The sequence below is a fragment of the Oncorhynchus keta genome, chromosome 35 (assembly GCF_023373465.1).
Source record: "Oncorhynchus keta strain PuntledgeMale-10-30-2019 chromosome 35, Oket_V2, whole genome shotgun sequence".
In the NCBI taxonomy this organism is placed as follows: domain Eukaryota; kingdom Metazoa; phylum Chordata; class Actinopteri; order Salmoniformes; family Salmonidae; genus Oncorhynchus; species Oncorhynchus keta.
In genome coordinates this window covers 49,708,236-49,728,588 of record NC_068455.1, presented here as the reverse complement: position 1 = coordinate 49,728,588, position 20,353 = coordinate 49,708,236, and the positions used below count along the sequence as shown (strand labels likewise).

At 40.5% G+C, this 20,353-nt stretch overlaps 1 protein-coding gene across 1 annotated transcript in view; it reads left to right on the top strand.

The window, feature by feature from the left end:
* LOC118368593 (MAM domain-containing glycosylphosphatidylinositol anchor protein 2-like) overlaps positions 1 to 20,005 on the top strand; it is a 227,606-nt gene extending 207,601 nt beyond the window's left edge. Inside the window, exons 12-17 of the mRNA XM_035752822.2 lie at positions 5,762 to 5,782; positions 6,111 to 6,266; positions 9,549 to 9,713; positions 12,893 to 13,023; positions 13,266 to 13,365; positions 16,062 to 20,005. Coding sequence (XP_035608715.1) covers positions 5,762 to 5,782; positions 6,111 to 6,266; positions 9,549 to 9,713; positions 12,893 to 13,023; positions 13,266 to 13,365; positions 16,062 to 16,150 — 662 coding nt within the window. The 3' untranslated portion in view covers positions 16,151 to 20,005. The remainder of the gene's footprint in view (positions 1 to 5,761; positions 5,783 to 6,110; positions 6,267 to 9,548; positions 9,714 to 12,892; positions 13,024 to 13,265; positions 13,366 to 16,061) is intronic.
* Positions 20,006 to 20,353: the final 348 nt, after the last annotated feature.

Here is a 20,353-nt window from a genome sequence, read left to right as displayed (position 1 = left end):
ATTACATTCTGGTGACGAGTTGCTCTGACTAGCAAGAAAACACAACAGTTCACTGACCTTCTGCACTAATTAGATGCTTCCAGCCTATTTAATCTAATTATGTGTTCTCTGCGCCCAGGTGAGGTGAGGTAATAGCAGCACTAGAGTGCATTGTTCTCCATCCACCCACTGATTATCCTGTTCTTAGGGGGGAGTATGCTATATGTTCCATTTCAGAGGTCTGAAACTCCCGGCCCTCGGCCCACATCAGTGCTTATTTGTGGCCTGCAGACCTGTAGTTTGAGACGATGCTATATGCTGTATCCATGTTATGGTTGTTGCCCATACTGACAGGCACGCCTGACTTGCCATTTTAACCTCTACTCTACGGTCTCCTCTTAACAGTGTTTAAGGTCCCGTGTGACCATAGGTTGTGGTGCAACTACGACATCAGGACTCAAACGGTCGCTGTTGAAGCAGTGACACACTTAACCCATCAGTGTACAGTTTTAAGCCCATGGTAAAGCACATTTTATTGTATACAGGAATGTCTATACTGTAATGACCAGTATGAGACCCTTATACTCCTCATACAATTATTTAGGCTATATTAAACTCTCCAAATACAATTTATACAACCACTAAGGACATTGGTAAGGGAATGTTTGTAAGTTAATGTACGACTATTCCCTTACTCCCCTATTAAGACTGACTTGTGACTTATTGAGATTAATATTCATTTTTGAATATGCCTGTTGGTTCTCCTTTCAATGAGTTTGTCTCATAGAGATATTAAGCGGCAGTTACGACCTGTGACAAAGGTTGAGTTGTGTTTGTTAAACAAGGTTTGCAATGGCTGCAGTTCAAATGCATGCTCGGATGGTGCCAAACAAATTGGCAAACCAATGGAGGAAAATATAATTGCTCAGTCATCTCATTATACAATAAAATGCTCAAAACTCACACACACACTAAGGGCCTGTTGATAACATTTATTTGAATATGAGAGAAAAGATTGTTACACATGATTGTTCACATAAGATGTGACCTGAAATATTGAGATTTATTTTCGTGTTTTTCTCCAGTGATACAACATTATACTTCAATGATTTGCAGATTATCTGACAATCAACAGATGATTCCTCCAAATGTATCTGACCTGAAACGTTTAATCTCCGTCTGTATGAGTTGCATCAAGATTACACAAAGCACACTAACATCAAATTACCTCTTTTTGCATATTTGTTAATTTTATAAACCAGAACCTGGATACTGTTTTAATCACTACAGTTTAAAATCTGAGGAGTGCCTTGAATTACTTTTGGTTACACCTGTGTAGCAAGACTTTACACTGTAATTACCCTTCTAACAACATTGTATTAACTTGTTATTATATTATACATTAGTTTTATTATACATTATACATTATTAACTGCATTTTAATTGCATGAGGAAATATCAATGAGCTCCTCCAAAGGGCACCTACAAACTTGTTCCCAAACTTTCCTGCCTTTGTTTATTCCTTGTACACAGGCTCTTAAACTAAGAAATTACACTGAGCTTGATGACAAAACCATTAGTTGGTTTAGCATCAGATAGGCTACTGCTGTACATCATTAGAAAACGTTAGATACCATATTAGTTGTATATCACCGGGCAGAGCTTAAGTTGTTGTGATTATAGATCAGAAACATTGCTTGGTGAAGGAGGCCTTTGAAAGCAAGCTAGACAGGGAGCTTATTGCAAGTAGCCTATATAGGGAATACAGCAATAAGTTATTGCACTGTTCAGATTCATTGTCTTATATCAGATTATTTTATTTTTTATGTAACCTTTATTTAAGTAGGCAAGTCAGTTAAGAACTGGGCCAATTTTGCGCCGTCCTATGGGACTCCCAATCACAGCCGGTTGTGATACAGCCTATAAACCAGGGTGTCTGTAGTGATGCCTCAAGCACTGAGGTGGAGTGCCTTAGACCGCTGTGCCACTCGGGTGCCCAGATAGATCTTCTATTCTGCCAGTATTTCTGGAGGTTGACCATGTGCATGACAACTAGCTTAAATGTGTCCATTAGCTTGCTAAAGTAATTCTTAGCTAGTCACTTCATATGAATAGGAAGCTTACCTGTACACATTCAATGCTGAACACCAAATGCTTCCTCCATAAGCTAGCTCGAAAGCTTCTTTAGCAACTTTATTTTATCACAATAAAGCCGCTAGCGCAGCCTGTTCTACCACGAATCAGTAGCTTCCCGTCAGCTCATTTGCTGCTGCACTCAACTGACCCCAATGTTAGTGGTTGCAAATAATTTTAGCAGGGCCTAGCCACAACTTTGTTTTTATTTTCTTGAAAATTGAATTGGAAAGTATTAAATCCCTGTCATGTCATTTTGCTATCTATTCTGCCTATTTCATAGATAGTCATACAAGGGCGCAGTGATATCAAAAAAATAGGAACTATGTTTTCATTTTTGAATGGCAGATGCTCTGTAAATCCCCAAATTTTGTTCACCTACCAACCAGTAAGAATTCCGGCTCTCACAGACCTGTTAGTTTTTCTTTAAAAAGCCCTCCTGTTCTCTACTCATTACCTGTATTAACTGCACCTGTTTGAACTTGTTACCTGTATAAAAGACACTTGCCCACACACTTAATCAAACAGACTCTCTGGCCAAGACCAGAGAGCTGTAATAAGGACATCAGGGATAAAATTGTAGACCTGCACAAGAATGGGATGGGCTACAGGACAATAGGCAAGCAGCTTGGTGAGAAGGCAACAACTGTTGGCGCAATTATTAGAAAATGGAAGAAGTTCAAGATGATGGTCAATCACCCTCGGTCTGGGGCTCCCTGCAAGATCTCACCTCGTGGGGCATCAATGATCATGAGGAAGGTGAGGGATCAGCCCAGAACTACACAGCAGGACCTGGTCAATGACCTGAAGAGAGCTGGGACCACAGTCTCAAAGAAAACCATTAGTAACACACTACACCGTCATGGATTAAAATCCTGCAGTGCACGCAAGGTCCCCCTGCTCAAGCCGGCGCATGTCCAGGCCCGTCTGAAGTTTGCCAATGACCATCTGGATGATACAGAGGAGGAATGGGAGAAGATCATGTGGTCTGATGAGACAAAAATTGAGCTTTTTGGTCTAAACTCCACTCGCCGTGTTTGGAGGAAGAAGAAGGATGAGTAGAACTCCAAGAACACCATCCCAACCGTAATTCTTTGGGGATGCTTTTCTGCAAAGGTGACAGGACGACTGCACCGTATTAAGAGGAGGATGGATGGGGCCATGTATTGCGAGATCTTGGCCAACAACCTCCTTCCCTCAGTAAGAGCATTGAAGATGGGTCGTGGCTGGGTCTTCCAGCATGACAGCGACCCGAAACACAAAGCCAGGTCTAGCCAGTCTCCAGACCTGAACCCGATAGAATATCTTTGGAGGGAGCTGAAAGTCTGTATTGCCCGGCGACATCCCCGAAACCTGAAGGATCTGGAGAAGGTCTGTATGGAGGAGTGGGCCAAAATCCCTGCTGTAGTGTGTGCAAACCTGGTCAAGAACTACAGGAAATGTATAATCTCTGTAATTGCAAACAAAGGTTTATGTACCAAATATTAAATTCTGCTTTTCTGATGTATCAAATACTTATGTCATGCAATAAAATGCAAACAAATTACTTAAAAATCATACAATGTGATTTTCTGGATTTTTGTTTTAGATTCCGTCTCTCACAGTTGAAGTGTACCTATAATAAAATGTACAGACCTCTACATGCTTTGTAAGTAGGAAAACCTGCAAAATAGGCAGTGTATCAAATACTTGTTCTCCCCACTGTATGTACAGTAGCATACTAGCATTGCACCTTTCGATTCCAACGTGCAGTGGCACTGCGTACAATTGTGTCCTCTGGATAACAGCATTCAAGGCCCGAGGACATGCCTGGGCAGCCACTTCAGTGTGATACACTGGATCATCTTTCGTAGAGTTACAGTATGTGTTTTTCTCTGAGCAACTTTAGCCTCAAGAATTGTGTTTACTTCTTGTTCACATTGTAAATATTGTACAGCAGCTGTTTGATACAGAAAACAAGGATATTCAGATGGTCTCATGAAGTGACGCCTACAAGAGAAAAGCAGAATGTACAAAAACATGAATTATTTTATGTACACTTACGAAAATGTGTTTGTGCAACTACCTAAGTCTTCCAGATATGTAGTCTATCCTACACAGCGAGCGAAAGAGAGATGCACCAATTTGAATCTGTATTTAATGATGTTGATAAAATGTGCGTTTTCCACCATCGCCTACCAGCCTATTTCCTCCCTACACCCCTCCCTGCCTCTGTAGTCCTAATTGCTGTCTTGCTGCACCGAGTGCACAGAGCCTATCAATTACAGTCAGTGCTAATGCAGAGCATGTTTCCAAACGAGCAGCATCTGCTCCTCTCCACCAAGGCGACGTCCTCCTCACTCAATTTGGAAACAGCTGGGTGGTTTAGTAGTGGGGGAAGTAGAACTTCCCGATGCATAATTGGCTTCAATATTGCAGCTCTGAAAGGGGGAAAACTATGTAAAAAATTGGCAAATAATGAAAATCTGATGCGATTTGCCACAAAACCACCCACCAGGTGTGGGTGGGTGGTTTTGTGGAAAATCGCATTCAGATTTTCCATATTATACAGTTGCTCAAATGACAATAATTTGATGCCGGCGAATGCGTTTTCATATTTTAATCCTCAATATGAAATAAGTCAATTGGCGGTTCTCTTTACAATGGGATCATTTCTATGCAATTTATTTTGTACAGACGTCATTTTAATAATAGCAGCTTCTTCCCTTGAACATCTGCTGTTGTTTTTGTTTTTTGAATGTGTTATTGTTTTTGCGTTCTGGTCATATCAGGCAGCTAACTAAGAATTTGTTCTTAACTGACTTACCTAGTTAAATAAAGGTCAAATAAATATCTGATAATTCATCATTAGTCTATTCAATGGGCCTCTGGCTGTACTTTTTAAATTGGACCTTTATTTAACTAGGCAAGTCAGTTAAGAACAAATGCTTATTTTCAATGACAGCCTAGGAACAGTGGGTTAACTGCCTGTTCAGGGGCAGAACGACCGATTTGTACCTTGTCAGCTCAGGTGTTTGAACTTGCAACCTACTGGTTACTAGTCCAATGCTCTAACCGCTAGGCTACCCTGCCGCCCCTACTTCTCTTGGGCCGCACTGATCTGTTACACCACCAAATGGACACTCTGTTTTCTCTAGTGCAGACGGCTCACCATGAAAGTTTACAGCCTGAATACATCTCCAAAACTCCCACTGTGCTTGAAGAATGCTTTAGATTCGTTTCTGGCAGTTGATTGGTTGAAATTGGGATCAATTTCAGGTCAACTATCTCCACGGCACATTGTTGCGAAACCTCAGCCCGGCATGCAGTTCTGATCCCTGATCCGCTGTTCCTGGCGAGCGCAGATAGGGAAGGTGGTGAATTAAATTAAGAAAGATGCAGGTCTGTATAGTTCACTTGAGCCTTCCATTAGACCTCTGCAGTATATAAGCCCTCTCTCTCTCCAGATGATAAGAGGGAATGATGGCACCTCACTACTCCCTTGTACTTTGCTGCAAATTAGACTGCGGGGACAAACAAAGTAGTTATTCATTTTTATATTTCCACATAACACATTTAAAGAGAGTAGAAATGAAGTCTTAAACTCAGGCATTCCTTTCAGAAGTTTGAACACCTAAATGATTTACGTCTCTTTTGTTTTTCCCTTCAGCACCAGTCAACCCTCACTTGAGTAAGTATCACTCCTATGAATGCTATGACTACCTTAGCATTTTGATCGAAATATTTAACAAGCCAAGCCAACGATAATGTTTTAGTTAACACAGGCCATAGATAAATACAAAGAAGTGAAGAGTAATGCACAGTTAATTCATGTTAATCATCAATCGCAATACACAGGTCCTTAATGTCCAACATTATTACCTATTAATACATTCTTCATAATGCATTTTAAGCACCTTTTGTAATCTGTAGTAACATGTTTGAAAATGCATAACATCTATTTTTCCTGACCTGTGCAGTAGCATCTACATGTATTCTCTGTGTGTCTTCCCCACCAGGAGAGTTCCAGTGCAGCTTTGAAGATGAGGCCGTGTGTATGTTCACCCAAGACAAGACGGATGACTTTGACTGGACCCGACACAGCGCCGCCACCAGAGACACCAAGTACACGCCCAACACCGGGCCCAGCAGTGACCGAGCGGGCTCCAAGCAAGGTTAGCACACACACAAATATACACACACACACATGCACACTCTTACCCAAAAAACTAATTTCAACTAATTTCTCCATTCTGTTCTGCTCTCATGTAGTGGACAATGATGGGATGACATATCAGGAATTGGTTATTGCAAAATCGCGTTACTGATCATTTGCAACTAACGTTGGTACTTTCTGAAATTTGATCGCCAAATCTATAATTGTTGTTTGACATTTCTAAGGGACGATGTATACAAATGGACTGGCTGACACCAGACCATGTGGCACAATCAAGCTTTTAACTCTCATTGAGTCCCACAACGTTAAAATTCGTTTTTGCTTTGTTTTGAGTGATCGCGCTGATTGGTTATGACACTCGTCAGTTGTAAAGCAAGGGGGGCGGTTCTCGTGGCTGAGTGTGTGGGTATTTGTGGAGTAAGAGAGACACGGAGGAGAGCCATCCACTGTAAAAGCACAGCCCCCTTCATTATCAACGTTTCATGCCGACAACATCAAAGAGCCTCCCCAGACTCTGGAGTCAGCCTCAGTCTGTCACTTTAGCCATGCAAGTATACAAGTGCATTAATGTAGAAAACATTTCCAGAACATTTATGCAGGTGCATTGTTGAATGAATCCATATTTGAAACAATGTTTGAAATGCACTTAGTATTCTCTACATCAGTGGTCACCAACCGGTCGATCAAAGCATTCCCAGTCGATCACCAAACATTTCTGTAGAAAAGCCAATGATGGCTTGGCGTTTTTATTGGTGTTGCACTGTTGGCGGTAGGTGCGCTTGATTCAGGAGCCCTGCGTACCAGGTAGGAAAAGTGTTACCATTTCATTTGTCTGAAAAGACAAACTCCACATACCCGGTGGACCGGTCATACAACTCGGAATTCCAAGTCGGAAACCCAGGTACCTTTCTAGCCCTGACTTTCTGACCTGAAGATGATTTCACCTAGTTTTTTTTTGTTCCGAGATGTCTTGAAAGCACCATGACCATCAGTCCAGTAAAATAAAAAAGGAATAATTTCAATTTATGCCCAGCTGTGCCTCGCAAGTGCTACACCAACTGGTCTATTTTGTAATAAAAGCTATAGTTCTAAAATATTATATGGTCTGAGAAGAAGAATATTGGCAGGCATATAGTCAATATGCTGTGATAATGTTTGAGGCCTACTGCACAAATGTAATTCCTACAGAACTGTTTTTAATTCGGTTAATGTTACATTTTCTAAGTAAAAAATTCCGAGCGGTAAGATATATATATATATATGCCATTTAGCAGACGCTTTTATCCAAAGCGACTTACAGTCATGTGTGCATACATTCTACGTATGGGTGGTCCCGGGGATCGAACCCACTACCCTGGCGTTACAAGCGCCATGCTCTACCAACTGAGCTACAGAAGGACCAAGATCTCAGCTTGCTTTTGACTGCGAAAGTGATCTTGACTCAGAAAAGCTAGGTGACCACTGCTCTACATGTTACCTGTGTCATTCCACCAAGCCTTTTGTGAAGTGTAACTTGGTCATTTCATCTTATTTTAACATTGTCATAAAGAACACTTTCAACTTTGTAAAAAAACTAGTTTTCCCATTCCAAATTACAAAGTGCCTATTAAGTGCAAAAAAAGGTTGACCATATCAGGGTTGACGATTTCTTCTTAAATCAGTCATAAAGTCCATTGTGACAGGGGGAATGGAAACTTGTTGTGTGCAACAAGAGTGGCAATTGAATGCAAGCTTCACAAAAATGTTTTTACTGTTAAAACATTTCTAGCCTGTCTATCTACGTGCTATGCCCGTCCCACTCAGTTTTCCACCACAAAAGACCAGAAAACGGCTAAGAACCAGCTGATTTTACTGTGATTTGATGATTAGATGTTATTTTAAAAAACAATAGTTTCACCATATTAAAATGAGAGTTAAGTTCACGTAACAAGGTTGACTTTAAAATCAGGGACAGATGTCAATGAATCACTAATCACATAAAAATCACAATAAAAAAAGATCTTCAGAAATTACGGTCAAAGCAACAAAATAACTAAGGCTTTACAATGATGGTGAAACTTGGAGAAGTTTTGGGAGTGGATGGGTTAAAATCTACCTTGAAGTGACACTGACAGGGTTGACGGAAGGATGTCAAAATGCTACATTTAGCAAGCCTTTATTCATGTTAAAATGATTTATTGAATTCTCAAGTGTAGTGGAAGGGTATCAAATACAAATGTACCAAATATTAATAAAATGCAAATGAATTTCTTAAAAATCATACAACGTGATTTTCTGGATTTTTGTTTTAGATTCCGTCTCTCACAGTTGAAGTGTACCTATGATAAAAAAATTACATGCTTTGTAAGTAGGAAAATCTGCAAAATCGGCAGTGTATCAAATACTTGTTCTCAGTGTATCAAATACTGTATATGATGCAGTTATAATGCTTTGTTAGACTTGTCATGCCATATGTTAGTTTTCTTTGCGGTTCCCATTTGTACCTTTCTTTTCTGGAATTGGGTATGCTTCCCTGCTGTATAGTACCACTTCACCTGCCTCCATCTCCTCCTCCTCTTTGTGCTCTGTCTCTATAGGGTGTGTGTGAGCCGTGATGGACATCTGCAGTGCCGTGGGCAGCATTATGAAATTTGAGTGTCTGTCACTACCTGCCCATCGACGACTGCCTGAGGGAGCTAGCAGTAGCCATTCCCCCAAAATTAGAATCAATTCCACAATTCCATCCACTTGTTAAATGCCAAAAGCCCCAGCCGTTAAATTAAACCAAATAAATGGTGGGACTACTCGGGATACATTTGTTTAAGTGTTTTAGGGCATTTTACGATGGATAATGTCATAAATAATGCATTGCTTTACAATGAAACACGAGGCTCAAAGTTTCCCAGTCCGTTTGTTTTTCTTTCAGTTCAAGTCATCTGCTTTTTGAATTCCCAACATAGCTTGCTCTAAGAAGATGAAACTCTTTTTATCTGATTGGTATCCACAGAGCAAGCCAGTTTTATGGATTGCACTGTACACAATTTAAACTTTTCATCTCCTTGTCAGCTAATTGCAGTGCAGTGTTCAGAAAACTCTCCCAATACCACAACAGTTTATGGACTGCTAACGGCATGTGCCTTAGCTACAGTTTTGTAGCAGTTATTATAGAGAGGTGAACTCTGCCGTTTGGTTTTCAATTCTAATGGTCTCTCAAAAAGTATGATGTAATGTTTAATCAGTGTTGTTTTGCTATCATACGGGTTTCTACATGGACATTGATTGTTGTTTTTCCAACATACAGGTTTCTACATGTACATTGAGACGTCTCGACCTCGCCTGGAGGGAGAAAAGGCTCGACTGTTGACCCCCACATTCAACGTCGCCCACAAAAGTCCCTATGGGACTGTGACCGCCGCTCCCACCTACTGCTTTGGCTTCTACTACCATATGTATGGGAAACACATAGGTAAGGTGCCCCTAGTGAAGGGATCATCAACTATATTCAGCCGGGGGTGTTTTTTTCTTTCTTTTTTTTCTTGAACATATGGGGGCCGGAATATAGAGTTGAAGTCGGAAGTTTACTTTAAATTGTTTAACTTGGGGTAAAACATTTCGAGTGGCCTTCCACAAGCTTCCCACAATAAGTTTGGTGAATTTTGGCCCATTCCTCCTGACAGAGCTGGTGTAACTCAGTCAGTTTTGTAGGCCTCCTTGCTCGCACACACTTTTTTCATTTCTGCCCACAAATGTTCTATAGGATTGAGGTCAGGGATTTGTGATGGCCACTCCAATACCTTGACTTTGTTGTCCTTTAGCCATTTTGCGACAGCTTTGGAAGTATGCTTGTCCATGTGGAAGACCCATTTGCGACAAAGCTTTAACTTCCTAACTGAAGTATTGAGATGTTCCTTCAATATATCTACATAATTTTCCTCGTGATGCCATCTATTTTGTGAAGTGCACCAGTCCCTTCTGCAGCAAAGCAGCCCCACAACATGATGCTGCCACCCCCATACTTCACGGTTGGGATGGTGTTCTTCGGCTTGCAAGCCTCCCCCTTTATCCTCCAAACATAATGATGGTCATTATGGCCAAACAGTTCTATTTTTGTTTCATCAGACCAGGGAACATTTATCCAAAAAGTACAATCTTTGTCCCCACGTGCAGTTACAAACCGTAGTCTGGCTTTTTTATGGCGGTTTTGTAGCAGTGGCTTCTTCCTTGCAGAACGGCCTTTCAGGTTATGTCGATATAGGACTAATTTTACTGTGGATATAGATACTTTAGTACCTGTTTGTACATCCAGCATCTTCACAAGGTCCTTTACTGTTGTTCTGGGATTGATTTGCACTTTTCGTCTCTAGGAGACAGAACACGTCTCCTTCCTGAGCAGCTGCGTGGTCCCATGGTGTTCATACTTGCGTACTATTGTTTGTACAGATTAATATCATATTTCTAACATTGCTTACATTGTATGTGATCATATATATCTCTCTATTATGTGTGGGAATACACTTCCCATTTACATAAAATCACCCACGTGCCAAATGCCAGTTGTGGAACAGTGCCTTAGTGCTATTAGGAATTAAATGTACACTATACAAGAATATGTGAACACCTCTTCAAATGAGTGGATTTGGCTATTTCAGCCACACCCGTTGCTGTGGGTGTATAAAATCGAGCATACAGACTTGCGATCTCCATAGCCCAACATTGGCAGTAAAATGGCCTTACTGAAGAGCTCAGTGACTATAAACATGGCACCGTCATAGGATGCCATCTTTAGAGTGCGTTCTCTAGAGTGATAAATCATGCTACACCACCTGGCAGTCCGACGGAGAAATCTGGATTTGGCGTATGAAGGAATAATGGTCCGAGGCTGTTTTTCATGGTTTGTGATAGGCCCCTTAGTTCCAATGAATGGAAATCTTCTCACGACAGCATACAATAACATTCTGGATGATTCTGTGCTTCCAACTTTGTGGCAATAGTTTGGGGAAGGCCCTTTCCTGTTTCAGCTTGACAATGCCCCCATACACAAAGTGAGGTCCGAGATTGGTGTGGAAGAACTTGATTTGCCTACACAGAGCCCTGACCTCAACCCCATCAACACCTTTGGGATGGATTTGAACGCCTGACTGTGAGCCAGGCCTAATCACCCAACATCAGTGCCCGACCTCACTAATTATCTTGTGGCTGAATGGAAGAAAGTCTCCAAAATCTACTGGAAAGCCTTCCCAGAAGATTGGAGGCTGTTATAGCAGCAAAGAGGGACCAACTCCATATTAATGCCCATGATTTTGGAATGAGATGTTCAACGAGCAGGTGTCTACATACTTTTGGTAATGTAGTGTAAATTACAAGGATTAATGCAAATTCTGCATTGTAGCTATTTCATCAGGCAAATCTAGCATAGAGTGTGTTTGATTTGTTAAGTACACACCTGAGAGCTTTCCATTAGCATCTACTTGCAATCAAATCCCCTATTTCCCTGTTCGGTACCTCCCTGATGATTAGATAAGTGTTTGCTTACCACTCAAGTTGTACTCCCACCTTTCTTTTTTAATTCGACAACCACTCAGTAACACTTCCATACTGGAATATGTGAAGCCCCCCGGGCATTGGTGGAAATGGAAATTGAACACTACACAAGAAAAAAACTCACTATTTCTGGGTGTTAACAAACCTTCCATTTTGAATATTAATAGCCTTATCATCCATCAAAATCTAGTCAGGCTCCCCTGCTTCTGTCGCCAAGGTTGCCTTCTCACACCCTGCTCATGCCCTCCTGTTGTTGCGGTGTCAGACAGATGCACCTGAGCAATGGGTGTGTCCTCTGACCTGCCAGAGATGCCTGCAACTGAAATTTTCTGCTCCGCAAAGCTGTCGGGATTCTGAATAGGACGTGTCAACCTAATCCACGCAAGTCTCAATGGGCCCTCTCTTTCTCTGCTTGCTCAGCCTCAGAAACCAGCAGCTGGAGTCAAAAATGGCTGACGGCGTGTCCTTTATTCTTGTCTTTCGTTTTTCATTGTTTTCCGTTAGAGAAAGAAAGGCAACCTGCAGAATGAGTGAGTGCAGAATGAGTGAGTGAGTGGTGGAGAGACTTTGAGTTCTCATTTGAAGTAGTGGGTATTTTCAGGGATCTGTCGTTGTTTATTTTTGATCATCCAGTGAGATCCACTTAAGGCTCCCCTCATAGGGATGTAGCATATTGTAGCTGACGGCTCGTCTAGTTTGGCCTCTGAGCACTCTCTTTGGCATCGCCTCGTTTGCACTGGGGGAAAAAACATACAAGATTTAACTCTCATGATCATCCCCTGAGAAGTAAATTATGTTAGCAAATTCATACATTCCACTAAGTAAAAGCCACACCCAATAAGGGAAGGTTAATGTGTAGACCCCTTGAGACATGTAATATTTGCAGTAGTGAGCTTTTATGTGTTTTGTTAATAGTATAAGGTCATACATTAATGATGAGTAAAGTCTCAACACATAAGGTTAAGTGCTGCCATGATGAGGACATATATGATCGAGGATATCAGACCTGGGTTCCAATTGTACTTGAAATCTTTCAAATACTGAAGCTGTGCTTGATTGAGCTGGCCATGTTGTCCATAAAGTGCATTATGTTTTCTCCTCTAGGGGCGTTGAACGCGTACCTACGGCAGAAGGGCCACTCAGGCTCAGACAGTTCCTTGTGGAACTTGGTCGGGAACCAAGGGGACCGATGGAAGCAAGCCAAAGTCAACATCCACCCAATAGCCTCTTTCCAGGTGGGTACAACTCTTTGGGAGGAGCAGTGGGTCACCAATGCAGAACTATGGTGGCCCTAAGGTACAAAACTGCCTTGATCTGTGCTTCCCCCCTTATGCCATGTCTTATATAAACATTTGTCCTATATATTTTGCTATAGTATATGTTTCACAGAATGAGCCATTGAGTTAGTAGCAGTAAGACATTTAAGCAGTTGGTGTAAACAAGTTTTGTTTTTGTCTGTCTTATCCCATTTTGGTAGTTGGTTCTGGAAGGAATTCGTGGTCCGGGTATAGAAGGCGATATCGCCATAGATGATGTCACCATTGAGGAAGGAGAATGTAAAGACCCTCCACCCAACAGTAAGTGCTTTTTTTGTTTATACCTGGGAATGCATGACAACCATGGACCTATACATCATCCAGAACCAATCAACCATGAAGAGGCAAGGCTTATAATAACATATACATTCGTATTATTCCTCTTGGAAACTAATATTCAAGGACTGAGAGAGCTCTATTGTTAGCTCTCTCACATTTGCTCTCCAAGAGTACAGCTATGCCGCTGTATTTTTCATTTTTCTTTATGGATGTTACAGGTATCGTCAGTGAAATTACATTTTAGAGGGAATGATCGAACAGCTGCTTTTAAATGTTATGCAAGCCTGTCTTGTTGACCTTAGAGCATACCCCAAGCGACTTACAGATGTAATCGCAGCAAAAGGTGGCGCTACAAATTATTAACTTAAGGGGGCTGAATAATTTTGCACGCCCAATTTTTCAGTTTTTGATTTGTTAAAACAGTTTGAAATATCCAATAAATGTCGTTCCACTTCATGATTGTGTCCCACTTGTTGTTGATTCTTCACAAAAAAATACAGTTTTATATCTTTATGTTTGAAGCCTGAAATGTGGCAAAAGGTTGCAAAGTTCAAGGGCACTGTATTTCAAGACCTACCTTCAAACTCAGAGGCTCTTTGCTTGACATCATGGGAAAATCAAAAGAAATCAACCCAGACCTCAGAAAATAATTGTAGACCACCACAAGTCTGGTTCATCCTTGGGAGCAATTTCCAAATGCCTGAAGGTACCGTTCATCTGTACAAACAATAGTACGCAAGTATAAGCACCATGGGACCACACAGCCGTCATACTGCTCAGGAAGGAGACGTGTTCTGTGTCCTAGAGATGAACGTACTTTGGTGCAAAAAGTGCAAATCAATCCCAGAACAACAGCAAAAGACCTCGTGAAGATGCTAGAGGAAACCTGGACAAAAGTATCTATATCCACAGTAAATGGAGTCCTATATCGACATTACCTGAAATGCCACTCAGCAAGGAAGAAGCCACTGCTCCAAAACCGCCATAAAAAAGCCAGACTACAGTTTGCAACTACACATGGGGACAAATATTGTGCTTTTTGGAGAAATGTCCTCTCTGGTCTGATGAAACAATACTGTTTGGCCATAATGATCATTATGTTTGGAGGAAAAAAAGGTAGGATGGAAAATGATGTGGATATTGAAGCAACATCTCAAGACATCAGTCAGGAAGTTAAAGCTTGGTCGCAAATGGGTCTTCCAAATGGACAATGACCCCAAGCATACTTCCAAAGTTGTGGCAAGATGGCTTAAGGACAACAAAGTCGAGGTGTTGGAATGGCCATCACAAAGCCTTGACCTCAATCCCATAGAAAATTTGTGGGCAGAACTGAAAAAGCATGTGCGAGCAAAGAGGCCTTACAAACCTGACTGAGTTACACCAGCTCTGTCAGGAGGAATGGGCCATAATTCACCCAACTTATTGTGGAAGGCTAATCAAAACGTTTGACCCAAGTTAAACAATTCAAAGGCAATGCTACCAAATACTAATTGAGTGTATATAATCTTCTGACCCACTGGGAATGTGATGAAAGAAATAAAAGCGGAAATAAATCATTCTCTCTGCTATTTTTCTGACATTTCACATTCTTAAAATGGTGATCCTAACTGACCTAAGACAGAGAATTTTTACTAGGATTAAATGTCAGGAATTGTATGTAAACTTCCGACTTCCACTGTATTTCAGCAGTAAGTAGACAGCATACTTGTGGATGAGCTGCCTCTGAAGTATTGTGGTACTACATTGGGAGAAATCACACCACATCTACAGTGCTGTGAAAAAGTATTTGCCCCTTTCTAATTTTCTCTACTTTTTCATATTTTGCATATAGTGTGATGGTTTGGGGATGCCTCGGGACCTGGACGACTTGCCTTAATAGAAGGAAACATGAATTCTGCTCTGTATCAGATAATTCTACAGGAGAATGTCAGGCCATCCGTCTGTGAGCTGAAGCTGAAGTGCAGCTGGGTCATGCAGCAATACAATGATCCAAAACACACAATTAAGTCTAAATGAAAATGGCTTAAAAACAACACCTTTTATGTTTTGGAATGGCCTAGTCAAAGTCCAAACCTAATCCCAATTGATGTTGTGGCAGGACTTGAAACGAGCAGTTTATGCTTGAAAACACAAAAATGGCGCTGAGTTAAAGCATTTCTGCATGGAAGAGTGGGCCAAATTTCCTTCAACAGCGATCTGAGAGACTGATCAACATCTACAGGAAGCATTTGGTTGTTGTCATTGCAGCAATGGTGGTACAACCAGTTTGTAGTTGTTGATCAGAAGGCAATTACTTTTTCACACAGGGGAATTGGGTGTTGCATAACTTTTTAAAATAAATAGAATATATATTTTTTTGTTATTTGTAAACTCAGGTTCCCTTTATCTAATATTAGGTTTTCGTTGAAGATCTTCAATGTCAAAAATATGCAACAATAGAGATAATCAGAAAGGGGGCAAATAGTTTTTCATGGCACTGTACATGCCAGTCTCCTCCAGGGAGCAAGAGTATGGTCCTCCTCAGAAAAACTAAAAACAATTAAATGTGTTGAAAAGTCTTCCGTAAATCAAACATAGAATCGTACACGTTCCCCACACGTCATCCCATTAGCTCAATGAAAAAGGATCATGCTCCCTAGATTATCTAAGTCACCAGCTTTCTTTCTCTATCCCTACAGATCTAAGGTCACTGTCTCCTCCTACCACGCCCCATATATGGCAGTTCTTGGTCACCCTGACCCTGGTGTTTGTGGACCTTCAGAGGTGACCCCTCTCTCCCAGGAGGAGCAACCTGACGTCGGCCCAACCCCCGTGGAAGAGTTTGCAGACTTGGACTGTCCAAACCCCAAAAACTACCAAAGATTCATTCCTTTTCAGTCTGCAGGAGAGCAGCAGCCCAGCACTGGTCCAGGGTGGAGCATGAAGGAAACAAAAAAACTCAGTTCATCCGGATTTTTCTGAAATATGCACAGAGTGCACTCCAAGGTCAAGACGGAGAGTCGAGCTCTCCATAGTCTCTGTATTAGGGACTCCAGTTCATCATTTTTTCTGCAGCTGAAGCAATCGAGGCAGAGTATGGGTACATTTCTGTAAAGCACAAGGACGCATGGTGTGGTTCCATGTATCATTAAATGGGCCACAGAATGATGATAATTGATTCGTGTGGAAGAGTTTGATTTTATGTTAACAGTATGTTGAGAAATTTACAAAATTCGTTCAACAACCCCCGAAGCTATTTTATGAATGAATATGATAGAATATGATAGAGGCTAGTAATTCCTCTGGGTTGTGGCTTTTCACCTCTCTTAAAACTTGGAGGCTGCCTATGGTCGGATTCATCAAAATGTGCATAAACAAACACATTTGCATACTTTCTACCCAGAGGCTAGAATTTGACTGCTTGGTGCATTATATGTATATCTGTAAGTCAATTCATCATAATTATTTCTTTGTCTGTTATTTTTCCCCCCTTTTCTTTCTCTCTTCAAGGTTTGCTTAAGATTGGTTTCATTACAATGTGCATACACTTGTTCGCTATGTTACTCTGTTATGCAGTAGCTGAACTATGGTGCATTGTATGCCTCATGTGTAATCAACCTCTAGACTCCTCGTAGTCAAAGCACTATGAGATTGAGAACTTAGATCCTTTCGATGTACTGTAGGGGCTTCTCTGTGTCCCACCTGCCCTAAAATTTCAGAAGGTGATTTTTTTCATTACGTAAAAGGTATTGACGAGGGATTATTGTGTTTTTCCCTCCCTTAAGTACTCTAGGCTTTATTAACAATAGTAATTGCAATCAAATGAAACTTTATTTGTCACATGCGCCGAATACAACAAGTGTAGACTTTACCGTGAAATGCTTACTTACAAGCCCTTAACCAACAGTGCAGTCCAAGAAGAAGAAAATATTTACCAAGTAGACTAAAATAAAAAGTAACACAATATGAATAACAGTAACGAGGCTATATACAGGGGGCACCGGTACCGAGTCAGTGTGCGGGGCTTCAGGCTAGTCGAGGTAATCTGTACATGTAGGTGGTGGCGAAGTGACTATGCATAGGTAACAAACAAACAGCGAGTAGCAGCAGTGTACAAAGGGAGGGGGGTCAACGTAAATTGTCCGGGGGCGATTTTGTGAATTGTTCAGCAGTCTTATGGCTTGGGGGTAGAAGCTGTTGAGGAGCCTTTTGGTCCTAGACTTGGCGCTCCGGTACCGCTTGCCGTGCGATAGCAGAGAAAACAGTCAATAACAAGCCCTTTATATGAAAGGTGATTGAGCTTCTATCCTCATATCTCTTTTTTTAGTTAGCCATTATCTAGCTAAGCTTCTCGATTGGAGCCTTCTTTCTCCTTTCACCTCCTGACCAATCATAATTTAGTCAGGTCAAGTCATATGTGGTGCTTAAAGACCAGAGCAGTGTGTATTCCAATGCCCTCCGAATCATCCTCCTGTAACATACCTTACTTTAATGGCATTGGAGGAAATTCAAGCTCATTTGAATTTAGGTTGTAGTAGTTTGACTCGCTCTCCTTCTTGTAACTGCCAAGATTAACACCCGTTTCCAATAGAAGTCATTAATTTGACCTTTGATTTCAGCATGGCTCCATAAAGTACATAAAAATAGGTGCAAAAAAGAAAAACATTGAATGTCAACACGCTTTCTCTCCCTGCATGAGTTGCTCATTGATCAGGATACAGTTCCCAGACAGGCTTTCGGCAGTCTTTTGGAAGGTTACTTTATGAGCAGTCAAAAGAGCAGTTTTTGCATCTTTTGGTCATATCTCAACAGCTAGTCCTCTCGGGATAAGATAAGGCACTGCTGTCTGACATGAAATCAAGTGCCTTCAGACTTAGTGGAAATTCTCATGAATGGAAAAACCAACATGGACTATTTTACCGTACAAGCATTTGCACCGTAGGCAAATTTTATAGAGAGAAGAAAATTATGTGATCTGCAGCTAACTCCCATTGCCATACAGCTCGTTTATTTTGACCTAGGAAATGACTTACTACCATTGACAGTCCAGGCTTTTTGAGTGGGCCTTGTGCTCGAGCGGAGGAAGGATGGTGGCCCAGCTTTGTCAGAGTGACTGAGTGAGAACAGGGAGCTCTTGGACATAAACAATGGGCTCTGACAAAAAAAACTACTTGGAGGGAGGGATGCTTTTGAAGTCTCCCCATTAATTTCAACTGGACCTGCTGAGAAAAATACATTTTTGCTACGATGTCCAAGGACTGTGAAAGGAGGACATTTCAGGTGTGACTCTTACGGCTGATAATGGACTTGGTTTACCTGGGTGTTTGTCAGTCAATTGGATCAGACTGTCTGGTTCTCACAGACCTACATATTTTAGTACTCAAATGAGAGTGTAACTCTACTTTTACAGAAACTGTAAAAACATTGGAACTACCTGAGACCATGAGTTACCTTAACCAGCTGGTTTTTGAAAATAATTATTGTAAAATTACTCTACTATTGTTCGTAACAATGTTTTGGGGGAAGGTTTTACATTTCCCATTTTATTTTATTGGGGTATTCTTTGTTTTCTTTCTTTACAGAATAATCATAATCAAGCTAATCAATTTAAGCTAACCAATATAAGCTAATCAATTTGCTAAACACCCCAGTGCAAAATATTTAATAAGAAACCATTTGTCAGCATTCATATAAAAAGCACAAGATGACACAAAACGGAATACAAACTGATTTTGACAACGATTTAGGCATATACATTTCCTCTCAGCAACCTGTTAAAATACATGTTCTTCCCTGTTCAATTAAATTTTTTATGTAAATCAAAGCATGTGTGGTCAGTCACTTTTAATAATGAAAAATAAAAAAATATATTGAACAATTAATTATAACTTCCATTCCCCCATGTCTCTCAATTCAATATTTTATTACATTGTTTATCTACAAATTTGTCATTAACAACTAACCCATGACTACTTGTGTTATTTCAAAGGAATGGTAAAAATAAAAATGTTCAGGCAAATTGCTCTCTCCGCACTTACAGTGAAATGGAACTTGACAACTCCCCCCCTCCATTGCTTCTGGTCCTCTCTGTCATGTTCTACGTAACTACCACCAGCAAACAGATTTTATTAGAGAAATTCATTGCTTTTAAATGTATTTTGATTTTTTTTGTTCTACCCCAGGCTACCATCTTGACTTCAATGAGCCAAGCAAGTGTTTAAATTCTACCCAAAAGAAAACCCATATATTATATTGTACAGCAGGTTTCAATAGGGATTTTAACTCAATAATGGATTTCCTCTAATGGGAACAAAATACATGTATTATTTGGGGTAATTGTTTTCTTGACAACAACACCCACAGAACAGAACTTTGTCTAAATGTATCAGAATGCTTTTATTTTTTATATAACTATAATTATCTGCAATAGACTTGCTGTCATAATTTGGATTTGATTTCCCAGATGATTACATTGCATAATTATGAATAAATATACATTAAATGTAGTTTTCCATCTCTGTTATTTTATTAGACAACAGTTTGTTGTCAGTGAGATGATCAGTAATATTTCACCACTTTGTTGCTCATCACGAGAAAATATGTCTTTGTAGAATGTGTCTGGAAGTGAGTTGATGAGAGAGATGTATTTATTATTTACAGTGATATATAAAAATACAACTGAATATGAACAAATCGTTCTGTTTCAGTAGATGTTGTTAGTTGTCACAATTATTTGATTCTCAGAAAGCTTCTTTACACCTGATTGCTGTTTTCCGACCACAGCCACCCTTACAACTTCTGTTGACTTTCATGGTATGTTTTTACTGTCCCTTGGCCATTGGTTAGGCCCTGCTAATCATTTAAATATTTATATTATACAGTGTAAGCCCTGGGGATACCTAACCGACCTTACCTTGAGTTGTAAATGCAATGTGTGTACTGTACAACGTGTGTTCTTTCCATTCAAACATTGTTTATGTATTCAGTAAGT